Consider the following 20,313-nt stretch of genomic DNA (forward strand, 5'->3'; position numbering starts at 1 on the left):
CAATCCCAGAGACTGATGTTCCTTCCCTATTTACACACAGAAACTGGTATATGGTAACATCAGTGGAAACGTTTGTGTGCTGTGTTTCCCAGCTGACCTGGCTGGACTCAGTTCTGCTGCCTGGAGCCATCGGATTTCTGTGTCTAAGGTCCCTGCTATGGGAAGGAGTTGCCAGTTGGGATTTTTATGATGCAGGTCTCCTTTGAGCTGAAACTGTATTGAAATAACCCCATTGCTTCATATGGGGCACGGACCAGCTGCTAGGTTGTACAGATGTGGCCTGAGCCCAGGTAATCCTCTGTATGTCTAAATTTATTTGGTCCTCTACAGGAAGTATGCGGTTAGTCCATGGTGCTACATTAATATGAAAGCAAGTTCATACTAATAAGTGTAAATAGGAAGATACAAATACCCAGATTTAAATTATTGATTCATTACAGTTTTAATTCTAGCTTGAGATAGAAGAGCTGACATCAAGCCATTGTACTTCTGTTATCAGAGGATATAAACTGCAATCTGCCTGCGTAGAAATAGTAAGACAGTGGAGAACCAGGAAAATGCTAAGCCATATAATACCTTAAAATACAACTTTACATTAACTAGACAGATACATTAACTAGAATGATTATAAAGTGTGTAGCCTGGATCTTTGGGAAGCATTACCTAGCTTGTGCTGCTGCAGCTACACTGCTACTGGGTAACCAGCTTGTTAATCCAAGGTAGCCCAGTTATTGCTTTCCTCACAAATCCAAGGGTAGTAGCCTGAGAGAAGTGTTTGCCTCCTGAACACATTTTTGATTAAAACTTTTTATGAGAATATTGATTCCCAAGTAATGTGCTATAAACAGAGCTGGCAGGACACACACATACCTGTGAATAATGATGATTTCAAAAGTCATGCTACAGGATTGTCTTTGGAAAAAAAAAACAGAGCAAACCCCCCTGAAAACCGAAGGCAATTGCATGTAAAAAGCGAGGTTCAGCCAGCAATGTTATTTGCCATAACAAGACACAGGTTCACAATGGCAATTGCTGGAAGGGTGCCATGGATTTGCCAAGGACCCTGCACCCAAGGGCTCCATGAGAGATGCTCGCTAAAATTCTTCCAAAGAAAGTATTGCAGCAGCCCAGGAAAGTTTAATCAACATGTCATTTTTTGTATTTTCTATACTAATGATGACTCAGTTAAGGTACAAAGATACAGACAGCTGGAAGGGAGCTTGTAAGTGGCACACACATGTTAATAATGTCCTTGTCCAGTTAAGGAATAAGAGTTGATGTTGGATCTGTCCCAGGCTGGGCCCTGATCTGCCACTGAGCTCTGCCCTCTCACTTAGCATCGGTCACAAGAATAGCCTTAACTGGATGTCCTCCCCTCTAACAGTCATTAAGGATGATAAGTAGTTAACAGTTATATAGCACTTAGACATCACTGTGACATGTGAGTTAGCTCTGTAGATTGACCTAAATAGGGTGCTTTTTATTCATGGATTGTAAAGACTTTGTAATAATAACTTATTTATGTTTTAGGGTAATATGGTCACTAAGTAAAATTCCCAATGAATGACGATTTAATGACAGTAGCAAATGCCCACTCTGATGGATGGTATTAGGAAAACAGGAGATGAAAAACAAGTTAAAGCAAAAGCAAGAGGAATGCTGAGTATCATGCTGGACACCCTAAAGCATTAATGACTCCCAAGCCTTAATGACTTGGATGCTCCTATTAGTAGTAAATAGGAGAGTTGCAAGGACTCATCTTCTGCTGTGTGTTTGCAACACAGCAAATACAGGGAAAGCAGCCTCTAGGAACTACCAGGAGTGAGACAATAATAAAAGCATGGTAAGAGCAAAGACTCCTTTCAGGTTGGGACACCTCTGAAGTACCTTGCAAAGCAGCTGCACAGGCTTTTCCCACAGAGCAAGTGTCCTCCCCACTAGAGAAAATGAGCATAGCAGCCCAGAAGAGAGAAGGGAAGGCAACATGATTAGTTTATGTACATATAGCTGCCCATAAGAAACTAGAATGAGATTTCATTACACATTCCTATTTAAATAACTTTGCGTGTAATTATTTAAATAATTATGCATTTGATATAAATGTCCTATTTAAATAATAACAGCTTTTAATTACCGTGGGACTTAGATGAATGTAAGCTAGTGAAACCAGGCTGGAATATTCTCCATTGGAGAACTGAGAATGAGAATTCACCATTGGAGAATATTCCAGCCTGGTTTCACTAGCTTACATTCATCTAAGTCCCACAGTAAGTAGATCTCCTACCCATCCTACCCTGTATAAAATCTGTTCTTCAGCCAAACTCAGATACGGTTGGATTATGGATTATCTTGGCAAACAAGATAAAGAGACTTCCATCTCTAATTATCCATTTCAGATCAGAAGTTTGGGCCTTGTCTTTCGCAGACCTGTACTTTTAGCCGTGGGTCATGAACTGCAATGTGAATCTGAAAAGGTATCAGTGGTCAAATTATATATGGCAAGCTGACAGAAACTGGGTAAAAATATTCTCTCTTATGTCTGTAAATCTCTTTGGGTGCCCTGTTCCTGGCTTGCATCATATCCCAGCTCCAACCTGCATTTGTTCATCTTGTAAAAATCACCACCTCATTTAGAGCTAGTGTCAGTCTTCCTTCAAGGCGGGCTGAAACCAGAATGATGGTGAAGCATATTAGCGGGAACTGCATCAAATACTTTGCTGGTTTTCACTTTGCATTTCCCTCACTCATGCTATTATTTAATTTCATGACCATTAAATGAATGCATTTCATTATCCAATTAATTAGTACCACCACTGTTTTTTAAGATCAGCAAGATACACCATAATGAATAAAAGCCCCTCTGCCTCCTTGCCCCTCAAGTGTTCAATATAAAAGGTTTATATTGTGCTTACAGTGCTTCCCTGGACTCTATGTAGACAGCTTTACTTGGACATGACTTATCTCACTGGAAATCTGCATCCCACTCAGTCACAGCAGTGGTCCAGCTGGAGTGGTATAGAGATCCTCCAACATGGACATGAGCCATGTCAGGAAACAAGATATATTCTGTAAATACTTTGCTAGTATTGGAGTCCAGCTGGAAGCAAGGTCCATAGCAATAGGGCAGGACAAATGTGTTGGCCCAGGGTCCCAGTCAGCTGTGGTTGGCTCCTTCTGCTTCCCGAAGAGATCCCAGGGAGCTAGGGTAGCAGCATTACCTTTCAAACTCCAGCATGGACATCATCTCACCGTACCAAGACTGAAAACACTCTTTTGGTTTGAAAGTCTACTTGCATTTGCACCACCCAGTGAATCTTCCAAGGAAGCGAAGAACTACCTGTGCAAGATGTAGCATGGATGGCACTGCGCTGACTTTATGTAACTAGTATTGCTTTCATCTAGACAGCACAGCTAACAAGAACGGAGAAGCAGAGGTCTCGGCATAGTGCAGCTATGATGTTACGCAGCAAGGATCCCAAAAGTCTGTACTCTGATTTATAGCCCGTGCTGCTGTATCTTCGAATCTCAGAATAAAGCTTCCAAGGCAATGGCCACATTTACTTCTACAGAGACCCACATTTAGATTTGGGAACTGAAGCGCGCTGCCAAATTTCAGGATGAATTACCCCTGCCACACCATTTCTGTGCCCATGGTCTTTACTGATGTCTTAACCCATGCATGCCCTAGGGACCAACGCTCTTGCCATCTGATGCCATTCAGCAGTAACCAGGTAGCCAGAAGAGGATGTCCTCCCATCAACAACCCCTTTATAAAATCAATAAAAGAGAGGAGAACCAGTGAGGTAAGTATGTCTCTGCTTCTCACCCTGGGCTTGGGGGCATCTGGGGGAATCTGCCACTGGTATTTCTCCAGCAGCAGTGAGAACAGAGCTAATCCTGCCTTTTCTTAGCAGAGAGCGGGCTTCAGCCTACCTGTCAAGTTACTAGAAGGAGCATACTCAGGAACTGAAGTTTTATATTCTCACATTTATTATTGTACCTGGAATGTATACTATGGTGACACTTAGTTTTCATACTTCTGTAGGAACTGAATTAATTATTTTGCTCTTTGTCTGTCACATAGTGAAAGTGAACATAGAAGTCTATAAAATGCTCTGTGAGTGTCCTAAACTTGATTATATATACAGTACATTTCATAAAATGTATTTTAGAGGTGTAGAGGAAGGAACAGATAATTTAAGGCTAGTAGCAACGTAATTTATGAGAGATGAGTTTGCCTAGCAGTAAAATCTATGTCAACTATTGGTGTGTTAGAAGAAGAAATTGAAGGTTAACCATAACAACTTAACGTCTTGAATTAAGTTCCTCATACAAAAAGGCAATATCAGACTAAATACAGGATGTGCAGGATATATTGGAAGATTCATGCGCAAAACAGATTGCAATTTGCAATAGCTAGATTTAACTGACGTGTGGGTTTGCTTACCTAATCTAGACAGAGCACCAAATCTCTGTCCACAGAATATTTCAGGTAAATGTTGTAACCACCAGATTTTTCCTTGAGAAAGCGTTTCCAACTTCCTTGTGTAAGGGACTCAGTCCTGCTGGTCTTTGACAAGTTTGGGGAGTGCCTTATTATCTCACAGTCTTTCAGGGATATCTATTTTTAGGCTTGGAAAGGAGAGAGATGCTAGGCACCCTCGGAGCAGAGCAGGACAGACACTGCTGAAGTCAAACAGGGAGGCTCCTACAGAGCTTAAGCAGATCCTGAGCAGGACTTTGGAGATCACAATTTTACCCTAAGAAGCCACAGCTGCACTTAGCTCCTGCTTTTGGTGTCTAATTCTCTGCTAGATCTCGCTTTTTGTCAGATGATTTGTTCAGTCTTCATGAGCTTTAAAGCTCCAGCAGTCAAGATTTTCAAGTAGACTTTGGGAGTGACAGACCAGCTGCAACTTTTTCAATCAATCAGCTCTGCTGGTGCAGTACATCTTGTTTGAAAACCCTGCTGGCATAACCTCCTGATTCAAGTAATTTTGGAATATCCATATCCCTGTGGAGCAGGTCACTTTGGGCAGTGGAGCTGCTGGTTTGGGTGGTTACCTGGTAGAGGCAACAGAGCTGGAAAATGCCCTTAGCTGCCGTGCACCGGTCGCATGAGGTTACCAACCCTCGTGAGGGAATGTGGAGAGAACATTTAAAGTGACTTTTGGAAAGGGCAGCAATTAATAATCACAATTTCACCTTGCTCCTTCCACATCTGGGTGAGGAGAGGGCCAGGCCTCACTGAGCTGGTTGGCGACTGCGAAAGCCTGGGCTCCCTGCAGCATGTCAGGGAGAAGGGGAAATGTGTGAGCTTAGGGAATAGGTTATTCAGTTATGTGCAAGCTTTATATTTTGTTTAAATTAGGTTATTGATTTGCCTGTTCTTGTGCACAAGGAAGAAGCGTGGCTCAATGGTATTTAGTTGTAGCTATAAATAAGCAAAAGATAGTCTCATTTAAGAGAAGAAATCTGTCTTTTGTGCTGTTTTGTAAACAAAAGGTTGAAGGAGGCAAATGAAAAGGTCACCTCTCCTGGTCCCACAGCCTGGTAATGTGGCTACACACTCCCAAAACCAGCTCCATATGCTGACTCTTTCAGGACATAATTTCAGATGTGCTAATCCTTTCGCTCCCAGAAAGAGCTTCTGGGCATCCCTTGCCCTTCTTTACTGGGAAACAAGCCGTGCCACAGCTGGTGCCCCCTGAACACTGGCATGAGCAGTCCCTGCTTGCAGAGCCATTGCTGCCGCTGCCAACCCTGGCAGCACTGGCACCGCTGGAAGAAGGGCAACGAGGCTTGGAGGAGGTGAGGGATGCTGCCCTCCTTGGCTGGGGGTTGTCCAAAGGAAAGTGAGCAGATCCTGGTACAGAGGGGGCACTCTTGGGCTTGGAGGAGGGAAATGCAAACCCTTGTCCAAAGCTTTTGAGGGGGAACCTGGGCAGGCTCGGAGGGTGAGCAGCACGCAGGAACCGATCATGAGCAATGTCCCTGTGTGACCCTGCTGCAGTTTTAATCTGTAAAATACCCTCCCCACCCCAACCCGCTACAAATCTCCACTTCCTTTATTTATCTTCTCCTGCATGGGCTACTAAACATCTACCACATTATCGTAAATACAGTAGGCAGACAAGAAATTGTTGCTTTGGGGACAGGTTTAGGTGACTGTGGGCTCTGATTCCTACTCCTATGAGAAATCTTATATACTTTAACAATGATATGTATTTTTCCCATAATATCTATTGGATCGTTTACAAAGTCAAAAATACTCTCTACTAACGTTGCAGAGTTTTCTTAAAATAATTTCTATAGCATTCTCTTTAATATCTTGTTTTCTTCAGTGTAAAATTATATAGGTGTTTCTGTGAGCAGTGATGAGAATGTGAACCATGGAACTTCATGTAGCTAACCCACAATCAGATGGGTCCGACGCGAATTCAGAGCCCTCCACACCTTCCCATTTCACAGCTGCCTTTGACAGAGGAGCTTCAACACCTGAGTTACTGCTGCCAGCGTCTAGATTCATCCACAGAATTATTTCATATAAAAGCCATTTTCCCTTTCTTTCTAGCCTATATTTGTGTTGCTTCCTTTCCTGCAGCTCTGACCCACAGGTCAATTTTCCTGTTTTCTTCCACACTGCCATTCACCATCCTTTTCCGAGTTCTTAAGGCATTGGAGAGCATTATCTGTATCTGCAGCCTTTCAGTTGTCTCCCTGATCCATTTCCCACACAAACTGTTCTGCCACTTTGCCCTGTCTTAGTGCATCTTTTAGCACTTCCTCTTCTTCTTTTGATACTAAGGTTATTTTTCTTTTTTTTTCATACTCAGCCTGGTATATTTGAAGCTTTGTGCCTCCTGCAGTGGGCCGGACATCTGCACTTTCTTCTTGCAGACCCTTGAAAATTCGTGTTGTCAGTTTAACTCTTCCCTCACAAATCTCATATTGGAGCAGCTTGTTCCTGCTGTCATGTTTTAATGTTTTTGGACAGCCCTACAGGGATCTGAGTGAGGGGACAGCAGCTCTTCTGTCCACCCCCCTTCCCAATTAATGCCACTTGCTACAGTGCGCTCCCCATCACATGAGAGAGCAGCTGTGTGATTGCGCACCCTCTCCTTGCTCTTCCCTCACATTCCCAACACCATACCTGCATCTGGCCCTGCTGTAGCTTAAATATATAACTTACACCGAGAAAACCCGAAAATTTAGTACAGGCCTACTTTCCTGACAGCAATAAATCTAACTCTACCAGCTCAAGGGAACTTGAGTACTGTTCTCAGCTGTGTTGCATCTGATTTAGGACATCATCCTGCATGTCTGTATTCACAGGACCAAGATTCTCCGGTCTGGAGAGCATGGTTTCAGGCTCCGCAGACTAATGCAACCAGTAAGTTGTCTTACTTACTTTGATATAGAATGCTACTCTGCATAACTTAAATATTTCAGCAAAACATTCTGGGTTGGAAGCATGGGTTTTAACTTTTATGGGACAGCCCATATCTGTACATTTAGATCTGTGGAACCTCTGTGATGGTCTTCTGGGATCAGTGTTTCCCATTAGACCGACTGACAGTAAAACCAAAACCCCCTACCCCAAATACCTAAAATTGCAGCAAAAAGGGAAATGCCATTCACAATTTATTACTTGCTTGGTATTATTGTCTATATGTCAATGAATTGCAGGAGCCAGTGCTTTAGACTTTGATTGTCTAGAAATATATAGTAAGTGACAACAGTAAATTTTAATTTATACCACCCTCTCTGTGCCCCTGGTAACGTCCCAGCCCATTAACATCAGGCTTTGTGGTGTTTGTCCTTGCCTTGTGCGGCTGTCCAACTCTCATGCTTAGGTCAGGGCTATGTCAACCCTTGCACAATAGCCTCTCTTCCTATTTTAAAGTATACGTTTTTCTTCTGATACTGTCCCTGTTCCATCTTCTTGCTGTACCAGAGTTTAAAATGTGATGAGGTAGTGCTAGCAGACCAGCTCTTGCTTTGTTACAGGGAAGCGAATGCAGAGTTATGCTCTTGTCTGCAGTGGATTAATGCCCTGTTGTTGCTGCGGTCAGCGTTGAACCTGATGTGCAGCCTCTGTGGAGGCAATAGCTCAACGTGAGCCGCTCCCTAAGCACTCCAAAATGGGCTCTTTCTCTTTTTTGTGGGGGAAGACATAAAAACTGTGTTGATTAAACCAGGACAAGCTAAAATAAATGCAGCAATCTTCCTAGTCAAGCAGAACCTGAAGTATTAAAAAGAAATGCATATTTCCTTCTGTGGGATATCTATGGGCTTCTCTTCAGACATCAATACTGCTGCTGGTCCTTATGGCTCTGTGAAGCCCTGAAGTCTTGTGGAGTGCTCAGATGCTGCTGCACATTCTGTAACAACTTCTGTCCCTGGTATTAACAAGCCTATGTCCTAACCGGTAAATGCATTCTTTTTAGTGTTTCTCAGAAAATGAAAATCAAAGAGGCTGACAACTTTCAGGATACAAAATTAATGTCATGCTTTTTCACCCCCTTCCCCTTACCTGCTTAAGGATTTCTGCTGCCGTTTCATGTGAGCAATCAAATATCACGTAGAACTCCTTGCCCTTCTTCATTTCCTTGAGTAAAGGCCTGGCATCTTTATTCCCAGAGGGTAGCTGGCGGATTTTGATTTTAATGTTGTATCTAGAAGGGGCTTTGATGAGCTCCTGCAGACGAATTAGACCTGAAAAATGATACGCAATTATACAGCTAACCATTCTGTACAATGAGTATTTATTGTCACTTAAACAGGGTCTTTTATCAGTCCCAACATATTTCACATATCCAAAGGGTAGTTGTTATGTTTATATTTGCCAGCCTCCTTACTAATATTGTTATAGCTTTTCCTTTTCATGGCTATACTTGGCTTCAACATCTAAATATTCTAAAATGTATTTTTAATTGGTTGACTATAGGATATGTTTGTATTGATGCTATATTGATACAGTTTATTGCAAAAAGGATATAATGCCTCTTCCCCGGCAGCTAATTATTATTTCAATATTAAACAACAAGAACATAGAATTGAAGAAACTTCCTTACTAACTTTCCTGCCTAATGTCAAACATGAGCAGATGAGGGGAGACAGAGGGAGAAAAATGTTCAATGGCCAGCACCTCCATTGTGGCTCACTTAGAAGCCAGTGGTTAGCCTGAGTGGCATTTACCAATAATTATTCTTAATAGCCATCCATATGGCTCTCATTGTCCTCATTCCAGCATACGTTGCAATACCCCAGAGGGGGACCCTTAAATTTTTCTTATCATCAGTTTAGAGAAAAGGCCTGAGGGCATAATGAAATTAAATTACTTGCGTAAGGTCACTCAGCAAGTCTGAGATCTTATAAAGAACGGAAATATTTTGAGATCCAGCTCTACATCTGTAAACACAAGAACATGATTTCTAAGACTATGTCTTCAGCTGGTACAAATCTACATGGCTTATTTGAAGTCAGTGGAGCTCAACCAGTTGAAGATTTGTCTAAGTATTTAAACACAGTGCAATTCTACTAGCTAATTCAGCACTCCTATGTAATTTGTACTGCCTCCAAAACCTAAGTAAGATAGTTAAAGAGTTCTTTGAGGTGTGTGATTACAGTCTCTTTCTCATTATCCATGAACGTAATTTACCTGCAAAATCTCATGATCTCCTGCTGAGTGAAAGTAAAAGACTGCCTTAAAAATATGCATAAAGAGAGAGAGAATACAGTCAAGAGCCACTTCTTGAACAAAAATCAAACAAATTATTAATACGAAAAAAACTCATCGCTCTCCCACTGGGAGTGGGTATATATTTGTCTTGTGCATAAAAGTCCTTAGTTGAATGGTCCAACGGTGCATATAAGGCAAGATGAAGAATCACTATTTCTTCTGAGGTTAGCAAGTGATTACTATGTTGAGGACTGTTGGCTTTCACTCAAGTACTGGCAATGTGTTTTGAAAAAAATAATCTTTCCCTCCGCCTGCAATGCTGGGTCAGTTCTTTGCAGGTTTTCAAGTATCAACAATCAATACAGAATATTAAGTATTATGAGTATTTAGATGTAAATTACTGCACACGCTGTGAGATTGGAGCCTGGCTCGAAGCCAGCCTGTGTAAATATGAAACAATTTGAGCTCATTATTATGAGAACGGGGCACATGCTTCCAACACTGACTAACAAGCAGGGGTGTTTATGTAATCTGGCTGTAAAGCTGCAGCTTGGTTGTACCATGCACTCAAGTGTTCAGCCACTGACAGCAGTGCCTTGGCCACTGTAATGAATGGCGACTCTAAGAGGGAAAACTAAGGTTTTGGAGGAAGCATGAGGGGAATCTTGCATCTTATCCACAGCCTCAGACTGAGTATTGTTGCTTCTCTTTCCAGCAACAAAAAGTATTTAAGTGCAAGTGTGGTGAAGAGCAGAAGAAAAGGATTTGCCCACCCACCTCCATCTCCTTTTTGGGTGAAGAAAAATGCTGTGTGCCTTAAAATGTCTACTTCAGTCACATGAGACTTGGATCATGCACTTCCCATCACTTCCTACTGCCACATGAAGTGAAGGCAAAGCCTAGCTATAATGTACTGAAGAAATCAAAGCAGCAGTGAAAAGAACTGCAGTTATTTTTCTGGAGGACCAGGCAAAAGCCTGAATCAACTGACTGCCAGCATAATTAATAGCACAGGGGAATAACCATCAGTGCTCTCCTTCCTCTTCCTCCTGCTCAACAAATCCAAACCCTTGGACATGATACCACCAAGTCTTGATTTGGGACAAATCTTACATGTGAAGTGCTTAGTCTGACTCCTGAGGGGAGTGGGGAAGGCCTGGGCAAGTGCAGTGCTTAGGGCAGTCACTTTTCTCTCGCTTGGTGAGACCATCTGGAGCTCAGCCTGCAACAGGCAGGAGGCATCACGGACTGCCCATGAGGTTGGGCAGGAAGTAGCGGCCAAGCTGGGAAGGGCTCAGAAGTGACATATCCTGGGCATCGGCCCCCTCTCTGCAAAGTTGGTGATGTGACCTGAACAGAGATGCAGGACTGTGCTGGAGCAGGAATTTGGGTAGGAAAGATGTTGTAGAGTCCGGCCAGGTGGAAGCTGCGGTGGCCGAGTGTGAACTGTGAAGGGCCTGGAGAGAGTGTTAGCCAGTCCTACTGAGAGGAAAGGCTCAATTTAGGGCTTCAAAACAAAATCTATAAGGATGGAAACCAGACTTGTTTCACGAGCTTTCTTGGCCTACTGTCTGTATTCTGCTGCCTTTTACCCGGACTTCTAAACACTTTCTCCTTTTCCTTCAGAAACAGCGTTGGGAATTTTCTGTATTGTTGAGAAAGTATCTTGTGGTCTCCAACAATGATGGATTCAGTAAGCTTTGGGGCTGGATTTCCTGCTACAACTAGTGGTTTGATCAAGAGAAATGGTTTGCTCTGACACTTGAGTAAAATATTAAAATATGTGACTGTTTTTGAAAATTTAATATCATTTCATGATGTCTAGAACTACTGCAAGTTGTGTGTGATGTATTTAGGAGTTCAAACATGCCTAACATAAACATAGTGTTCCAACAGGCAAATAATCATGCACGTTGGCAGTAAGCATGGTAGTTTATGTTGGTAGAAAGTGTTCACTTCCCCATTTCCCTTTGTTTATTTTTTAATAAAAATAATGTATAGTTAATTCAGCCTGACTTAAAGTTGAAGAAATGCTTTTACTGCTTTTGGAGAAAGTGCTCCTTTTTATTAGAAAACTGTGTTAGGGTTAGCAAAGTTAGATGTCTCTTGTAACTGCAAGTTCAAAGAAAGCAAATTCAGTAAGAACTCAGATTCTGCCCTGTGCAAACTAATTGAACTGATATGACGGAAAGATTTGGCTCCCCTGAGTCTTAAACAAATGCTGGGAGAGCAGGCTAACAAGTGGGGAAAGTCAGGGATTTTTACAGAAGATGAGGAATTTTGTGTAGCTGCCCTTCTCAGCACCTGGTAGGTTAAAATTATTGAATTCAGGGAAGATAGAACAAAAGCAGAGTCAAGCCTGAACTGAAGGCAGTGTTACTCCTTTTGTTTGAGTTGTTGATAACTGAGAAAACGTCATGTGTCTGTTACAGATCAATGTGCCAAATAACAAAGTGCAAAAGTGGGATATTGTAAGGGATCTATTACAAACCACTAAATTAAACCAGAGAACAGTATGTCTATCCAGTTCTAGCATGTGGAAGGATAAAACATAATTTATGGTACCTAAGTCTGGGAAATGTATGCTCGATGCATCATGCAGTCTATTGCAAAGCTTCACTAGATCGTCTTTAAACTTCAGGAGACAGTTTTTTGCCTTACACAAAGGCATTGCACTTGATATAAACTAACTCTTTTAACACCTTGATGAAAAATAAAGAGGAATTAATAATCAGAATGAAGGCTGATTATGGCCTGGGGACTCTGAACATAACATGGATTATGCTTAATATGGAAAAAAGGAGCACAGTCTCAACCTGAAAAATAAATACATTTGCTTAGGAGTCTTATTTTTCCCTAGTATTGGAAAGCATTAATGAGCGGGATGAGAATTTCAGAGAGAGAAAACTATGAGATGTTTAAATAAATATTTATTCTATAGCCAGAAGCCATTCATTTACTATCAAGAAAGACGCCTTTGGCTGAAAGTCCATCTTTCAATGGCACAGTAAGGACAGCAATTACAAATAAAAATCAGCTGTAGAATGCTTTATTATTCTTATTTATATTGAAGTCTAAGAGACAAGAGGGTAAAAATCTGATCAACTCAACTCAGGAAAAATGAAGGAATTTTGCAAATGTATTTTAGGAACAAAATACAAGCTTTATAACTGCTGTAGGTCCCTTCGGAGGAGACAGTAAAGTTGTTTAACGTGGTGCATTTGGTACCATTTAACATGGTATTTGATAAGAAGCAGGATGAGTAAGTACTTCCTATGCCAAATGTAATTTTTAGCACTATTGGTTGCAGGTTTTCTAGACCTGCTTACATAAAAGTTGCTTATCATTGACAGTCCTATAGAGTCCACTCAGCAGATTACTAACACTCAACAACTAATGTGATAAATATTGGAACCTTGAATGCATTCTAGAAGATCGGAAAAAAGTGCTAACGTTTCATCAATATCAGAAAGGGTATATGAGATAACATAGAACAGCTTACCCCAGTGTAAGCACTGAACAAGCTAAGAGTAAAGCTGATATGGTGGTAAAATGCTGAAGAATGAAAACTTGGGACTATAATTAAGAGAGATGTTAAGCTGTCAAGGGAAGATAGCTCTGTATCACACCAATTGCTTTTGTTTGGTGTAACAGGTTCTGTTGACACAGGTAGTTTCCTAGATGTAAAGCACTTGCCCCCAGGAGGTGTCCGTCTTCATATATCATGCAACCTCCTCATGAAAAATGTGGGACTATAAAATAGTCATTTGCCAGATCTCAAAAAGCAGATGTCAATGAGAAAGCCTTATTGAACAGTGGAGATCTGTGAAGGCTGGTGCTAAGCCGTTCAAACATCTGTAATGCTCTTGTCTCTGTATGCACTCCAAAATCGTTGACTGGAAAAAAGTTATGGCTGAAAAACATTTGGATGACAAAAACTGGCAACATGGTAAATAGTGTTTGAGATAAGGAGGGTAAGCACAAGTGATTTGGCTCATTTGGAAACATGAGCTCACTCAGATGAACTGATTTTTTTAACATTGCTCAGTCCAGACTCATAACTGCATTTCTGCTGATGGATGTGTCCATACAGCAGTGAAAACCGTAACTACAGGAGGTGGGGTGAAAGCTCAGCTTGGAAAACTGGCACAGTATGTGGCCTCTGTGCTGGAGATGGCCGTGATGGCACGTGGGCTTGGAGCAGTGCTGTAGTGTGAAGGATGAAAGCAGGATTTTCCACACTTAATCTTCAAAGTAGACTCTTAACCTGGAGCAGAGATAATCTCAACCTGAATAATTTGGGCATGGATAATCGGAAGTTCACTGTTACAGCTATAAGTTCATTGTTTGTTTGGGAATTAAGCTGCTCTTCACATACAATTAGTCTCTAAGAAAAAAATAGGTTAATATGTTTTTTCTTCTTGTAGTGTAACAATGTCAAACATGAGAGATGAGAAATAAAAAGAGCTTGAGCTAAATGGCGTCACTCTAAACCAAAATCCAAAGACTATTTATATTGATTCAAAGTTGACCTGTTTACTTTCCTGACTCCAAGTTAATAAGATGATTGATGATTAATTTACTTTGTAAATATCTCTGCAAATGAAGTCTCTTTAATATCAGTCATTTCTGTAACTGAACACGTACACAGCACTTAGTGTTTTGGAATGCTAATTTGATAACGGCGTAGGCTGAAAAAGACCTCTACTTGTTTATCCATGAGTATATTTTGGCACACAGTGCTAGGAGGCCAGCAGAAATCCTGATGAGCTAGACCATTGTAATGGAAATGCAAGAAGACTGCTGCAGTAAGCCCAGCCTGACTTGTTCTTTCCCTTCTACCTCCAGCCCTCTGTTCTACTCTCTGAGTCCAAGGTGAGCCGAATATTGGCACTGAGACCTGCTTCTTGGATCCAGGAGGAAACATGTGCTTCTTTTGTGCTGTCAACAGTGCAGAAATAAATACAACATTTTTAGCTTTAAAATTGAGTTTTGGGGTTCATTTTTAGCAGAATTCTGTCTTTCAGACATGTTTTTACAACATGATTTTAATAGACATGCTTTTTTTTTTTTTACATACTCCCTTTAAAGGCTTAGGCAGATGCCTGAGCTCATGGCTTATCCAGGTTTGTTTTACGCCATTATCAAAGAATCAATTTAAATGTTACCTGCACATCTGTAGAGCTCTAGAAGGTGCTATATTTCTGTGGGCAATGGGAAGAGAAAGGGTAACGCAAGTCTCAGGGTGGAGTTGACAGTGAAGTGCTTAATTTGCACCAATGACTGCTAATGCACAACAGGATTTTTCAGAAATGCATATGGTTCAGCTACACCTTTACCATAAAAAGATAGTGTTGAAGGATGGTGGTGAGAGTTTACAGTGGAATAACTGTCAGTGTACATCTTATTTAGTTGGCTCTATTTTCTTCATCTCTACAGGGCTGATGTCTCCAAGAAAATATTTTCTACTGCTTAGAATGTGCCCTTACATGTACCTTTGTGCCCTGTAAAGAACAATCAGCTGGGAGGCATTGCTTAGCGTTTCCTGTGTTTTGACGGGAGAGCTATAGACCTCTCTGAGCTTTTAATGGTTTGTTTACATGCAAACCTTTTCTTGTGAAGACAGATTATGAACCCTTAGTCCATGACTGAGTCTACACTGTAGGAGAGATTATGTTCTCTGCATTCATGTTTAGCATAATTTTTGGTGTATAATCCTGCTGGACAGGACTTCTTCTGAGAGCAGTTTAGGTACGCAGTTCTCTCAATGACCAGAGCAGCTAATACATTTCTTAGAAACAATATCTTCCCACTCCAGTGAGGGAAATGACACCGCCTGAGATATTTTTGCTGTTGGTACAATATATGGTATCAGCTACAGGGGTAGTAAAGCCTAGATGTGCAAAGATATGCAACAGTGGCTTGGACTTCCTTACTACATCAACACTCTTCCACAGACTCTGTGTATAAAAAGAAGTCCTAGCCTCTGATAAGCTTTTAAATCACTTGTTCTCAAGAATGAGTTTATTATTCTCTTTTATTGTTGTTGTTGTTCTGTGAATAAAAAGGGACGTGTTACTGATATTGATTGTCTGTGGTACGTCGCTGGACAGCTATGACTACTGTGTGACCCAGGGGAAGGTTCTTACAAAGAATGAATGACCTGCTCTGAGTTAAGAGTCCCACACTGGAAACATTTACATGAATTGCAACTTTCAGATTCAGTCTTTGGAACCCAGCTGACAAGTAAGTTGACTGTTTCTGAGACAGTTTCAAGGAACAAGGTAGTCTCTACATTAAAAATGCTGCAGCTTGAACTTTTGGGTTGCAGATGCGTCCCTTTTAAGACCAACCCCACGTTGAGAGGGGGAATCCCTAATCAGCATCACAGTAGAATATTTAGCAGTCTGAAGTTGTGTTGTTGGTTCCACAAATAAGAAGCAAAATGTGTTTTAGTGTTCAGAATCTGGGCGCTACCTCCTGGTGACTTCTTAAGGTCTGATGAAGTGAACAGCTTTCCAAAAGCCACAGCAGCAGAAGGATAGCTGTGCCTTACAAGACATTTTTCTTCCATATTCTGGGGGAAAAGTGCTGTAAGTATGTCACACTGAACTATCACAGGCACTCTCACAGAATTTATTCATATACATACATTTATAGAAGTACATGATTTGCAGTGCACCAGTACTACTTACCTGTGCTGTCTTCATATACTACTGTTACTATTTTCCAGTTGTAGTATAGTACAAGATCCAAAACTGCTCTGCTGATGGCTGCATAGTCTGGATAGAGGTTGATATAAAATGCATCTTTGTTATCCACTGTAGGGTGCTTCCATCGGGTCTGAATATGTGGGACTTCAAGTGCATTGCAAATGGACTGCACTGCGCTGACGGAGGAGCTGTGGGAAGGTCCGAACAGAGCAGCTACACCAAGAGCGAGCTGGTCGCATGCTGGTGGGGAGAGGGAGGGAGAGGAAGAAGCTGTTAGTAGGCAAAAGCAAGTAACCTGTGTGATGTTTACCTACATAATTTATTGTCCATTCATCCCCATTATTTCAAAGTGAGAATGGGTAACCGTGTTGCTCCCAAACCCATTGAGAGATTTGCAAATGGTTCCTGAAAATGGCTTTACTAATTAGCATTATATCCTAGAACCTGCTTGCTACAAATAAAAAACAAAACAACTTTTCTGCTCATTCCCTTCAGACCACATTGATTCCTAAATTGCCTTTCTCAGAATGGCATTATCCTGGAGAAACCAGGAGATTTCTGGCTATGGGCTTGCCAAAAGGACATCACATGAATTGTTTCATGGCAGCGTGTCAGGAAATATGTTCATGGAGTCACAGCAGACGCTATACGGATTCCCTCTGTGACTGGCAAGCTTCTACCAATGTGAGTTGCTTTAATTTCAGGCTACTGAAGGAATATAAACAGTAAAGAGCACTATGACTCATGGAGCTCCATAATCTGTGTTTACAAAACAGGCAGTAAAGCCTAAAGCCCTCAGTAATGACACAGGGAAATAAAGAACCAACACACACTGACATTTTAATACCTTTCCAAATCAGTCAAATGTTAGTATCAACAAAGGTTTCTTTCTCTTTGTGCCTGTATCTCAGCCAAAAGAATCCCTCCTGTAGGTGTCTTTTCATTTTTCTTTCCCTCCCATGTTTTTTCAGGCTGACAGACAGAAGATGAAGTAATAGGAATTATTTTTGTCCATTAGTAAAAATTACTACAAATGTTTCTAAGAAGGTTTTTCGACTGGGACAAAGCCCTGCACTGAGTTGCAGTTACTGAGTTACTTTGAAAGGTAGTTCTTTGTGGGAAATTTAGAAATTACTGTGATTGGGTGAAATACTAAGTACACAAACATCCACGATGAGCTGAGACTTTTTAAATTAATATTTAGCTCTCTGACAGTAACGGAATATGACAGAAAATCAACTATTTTCTGTTTTCAGTCTACAAATGAGTGTTTTACAGACAACATAAAATGCACAGGCTTTCAAGGTTTAACTCAGAAGCCTTCCTAAAGGATCACAGGTTTTAATGTGCAAATTGCATAAATAATATCAATAATTCATGATGAGAAGAAATTACTACTGTCTGCATGGATTCCTTGCACGTAGATTTACAAAAATATTTATAATGAACTCCTTCCTACAGATTAAATGGAGAAGGTACCTTCACAATAGTCACAGAAGAGATTCTCACTCTACGGGGAATCTAAAATCCTGTCTCAGTCTGGATTATATGGATTATAAATCCAGCATACTTGATTTCTGATAGCATATAGTTCCAGCATATATCTGATACTTGAAAAAGAATGCAATAAACACAATTTAAAGCTATTTTCGATGTTCTCTGAAAGCGTTCTCCTTTTTTCCAATCTTTAATAAGAAACTAAAGTACCACAAGAAGAATTTAGTAACTTAGATGTTTGAAAGGTGACAGCTCACCAGCATTCTAGCATGATTCGTGATGTGAAGCATGTTTATTTTCCAGCCTTCATTTGCCTTATAGCAGACACATCTTTTGCCTTATAGTAAGCATATCTTGTACCATTTACAGTGACAGATGTTATAGCAAACTGCAAAGCACATCTGCAAAGTCTTAGCGACTTTTGGGTCTTTCTCCAGACTTCTTTGCGTGAGATTGTGTGCACACCACGTAATTCCAGGAACTAGATTGCTGTATATAAAATTTTATCAAACTTCAAGGTTGCCTCCTAGAGGTGGAGGAATACATAGTGCTTAAGGAGAGTTGTGTCTTTTTTCCCCTTTCTGTTTTGGTCTGCAAGAAAATTAGATGCAAGTAAATTGGACCATAATTTTCCCTCTGAGAATAATAAAAGAATAGGCAAAAAAATTCCAGACTTGTCCACTACAATTCTTATAGCTGTTTATAACAGAGAAATTTACTTCTGTCTCTAAGCCGCCGAAGCGTTAACATTTCAGGACAGGGAGGCTACTGGCCTCTGTTCTTTGAAGTACAATAGAAAAAATTTGTTATGAATAATGGATCTCTGTGTGTGTGTGCTAATTATGGGTTGTGACATCCCACAGTGCTCCCTGTTAGTCCGTGATCATTTTCTGCAGAATTCCAGGTGGCAAATCTATTCTTTGGAAAGAAAAATGGCTTGGACTTGCCACCTTCCATCTGGGGCTCTTAGCATGCAGACAGGATGATGAGTCCAAGTCCAGCTTGATTCTTAGTTCAAATAACTTTGAAAGATTAATTTTATGTTACAGTTCATATACACGTTACAATCGGAGCAAAAAAGGAGAACAGGGTGGGGAGAGGTAGTATAGAACATGTATGTTACTGACACAGTAATTGATATAATTACCTCTTCTCGAGGCTTCAAAACTATCAAAAAGGTTAATTCTCTGGATGTCATAGGTTAATGTGGTATTAGGCATCAGTGTTCTGTTTCTATTAATGTTGGTGACTGCAAACTTGAAAGCCAATTCTTCAATATTAACAGGTTCATTTTCCACAGTTTCGAATATCCCTCCTGTTGAAACAGAGATAAATGACAAATATTATTCACTTGTTCATCACTGTACATAAAAAAAGAAAAATAAATTATGAGCAATAATAATCTGAGTGTTCATAAAGGAAAACAGTTAAAATTGCTGTTAAAAGCACTACAACAAAAGCATATTGGATCATTAGTTTTTATCTACCGTGTCACTGTAGGTTAACTCAATATTATGAATGTTGCTTAGACAAACATCTGTGAAAGATGATGCATGTTTGTTATTTAGGCTTTTCAAAGTGAAATATTTAAATGCTTGTGAAAATGTCTATCGAGTTCCTAACTAATGAAAGTAGTGATATTCATAGGTCTTGTTCCCCCTACTCCAGTCTAATCTATGTTTGGAGATGAAACTTGAATGTGTTGGAGATGATTTCTGAAGTGTTTCTGCAGTACAAGATCCACATTCAGAAGTGACTTAGGAGCTTGAGTAGAAATGGACTGAAAGTTTCCATTCGAGGTCTGTGTCTTAGTAGGGCTTTGTTGCTTTTATAAACCTTAGGCAACGTGATTGGTCATTTCTCAGTTTGCTAGGGACAGGTGAATATTTTTACTTTTTCAAAGCTCGTTGCTGAATGAACTGAACTTGTTGACATAGAATATAGCCAAGCCACACACTGCTCCCACAGAAGATTTCACCTCTGTGCCGAAGTGTTGAGTGATGTCTCCAGTGGTGTAGCGTCTACCAGTACCAACATGGAACTGGTTTAAAAGTCTCCTTGCAAGGATAGTGCTGGATCTAGCACAATCGCTCTCAACTTCCTATCATTCCTCTAGACTCTTCTTCCAACATCTGTTTTGAACTATTTGAACCAAGAGGTGTCCCAACCCATTCAGTGCAATTCCAGCTGGGCAACTGCTCTTCGAGTGCTGTTCAATTTGTCAGAACTTATTTTCTACCTTTCAAACTGAAATGTTATATACTTCTTGCTTCTTTTTAAAACAAATGAGGTGAGTCTTAGCTTTTCTTTAATGTGGAAGCAAGTTTTCCAAAAGAGGACTTGTAAATAACCAATCTGAATTTTGGAAGCATAATGAACTTCTTTGGCATGTATTCTGAGATGGGGAAGGTGGCTGTG

The 20,313-nt window shown here is 40.7% G+C and overlaps 1 protein-coding gene across 4 annotated transcripts in view; it reads right to left on the reverse strand.

The window, feature by feature from the left end:
* The window catches only part of GRIK1 (glutamate ionotropic receptor kainate type subunit 1), a 171,686-nt gene that overhangs the window by 60,889 nt on the left and 90,484 nt on the right, over positions 1–20,313 (reverse strand). For all 4 annotated transcript variants that reach the window (XM_076352726.1, XM_076352735.1, XM_076352745.1 and 1 more), the window contains exons 2-4: positions 19,043–19,210; positions 16,381–16,638; positions 8,537–8,718 (exon numbers count right to left, since the gene is read on the reverse strand). In XM_076352726.1, coding sequence (XP_076208841.1) covers positions 8,537–8,718; positions 16,381–16,638; positions 19,043–19,210 — 608 coding nt within the window. The remainder of the gene's footprint in view (positions 1–8,536; positions 8,719–16,380; positions 16,639–19,042; positions 19,211–20,313) is intronic.

This window comes from Aptenodytes patagonicus, chromosome 1 (genome assembly GCF_965638725.1).
Source record: "Aptenodytes patagonicus chromosome 1, bAptPat1.pri.cur, whole genome shotgun sequence".
In the NCBI taxonomy this organism is placed as follows: Eukaryota; Metazoa; Chordata; class Aves; order Sphenisciformes; family Spheniscidae; genus Aptenodytes; species Aptenodytes patagonicus.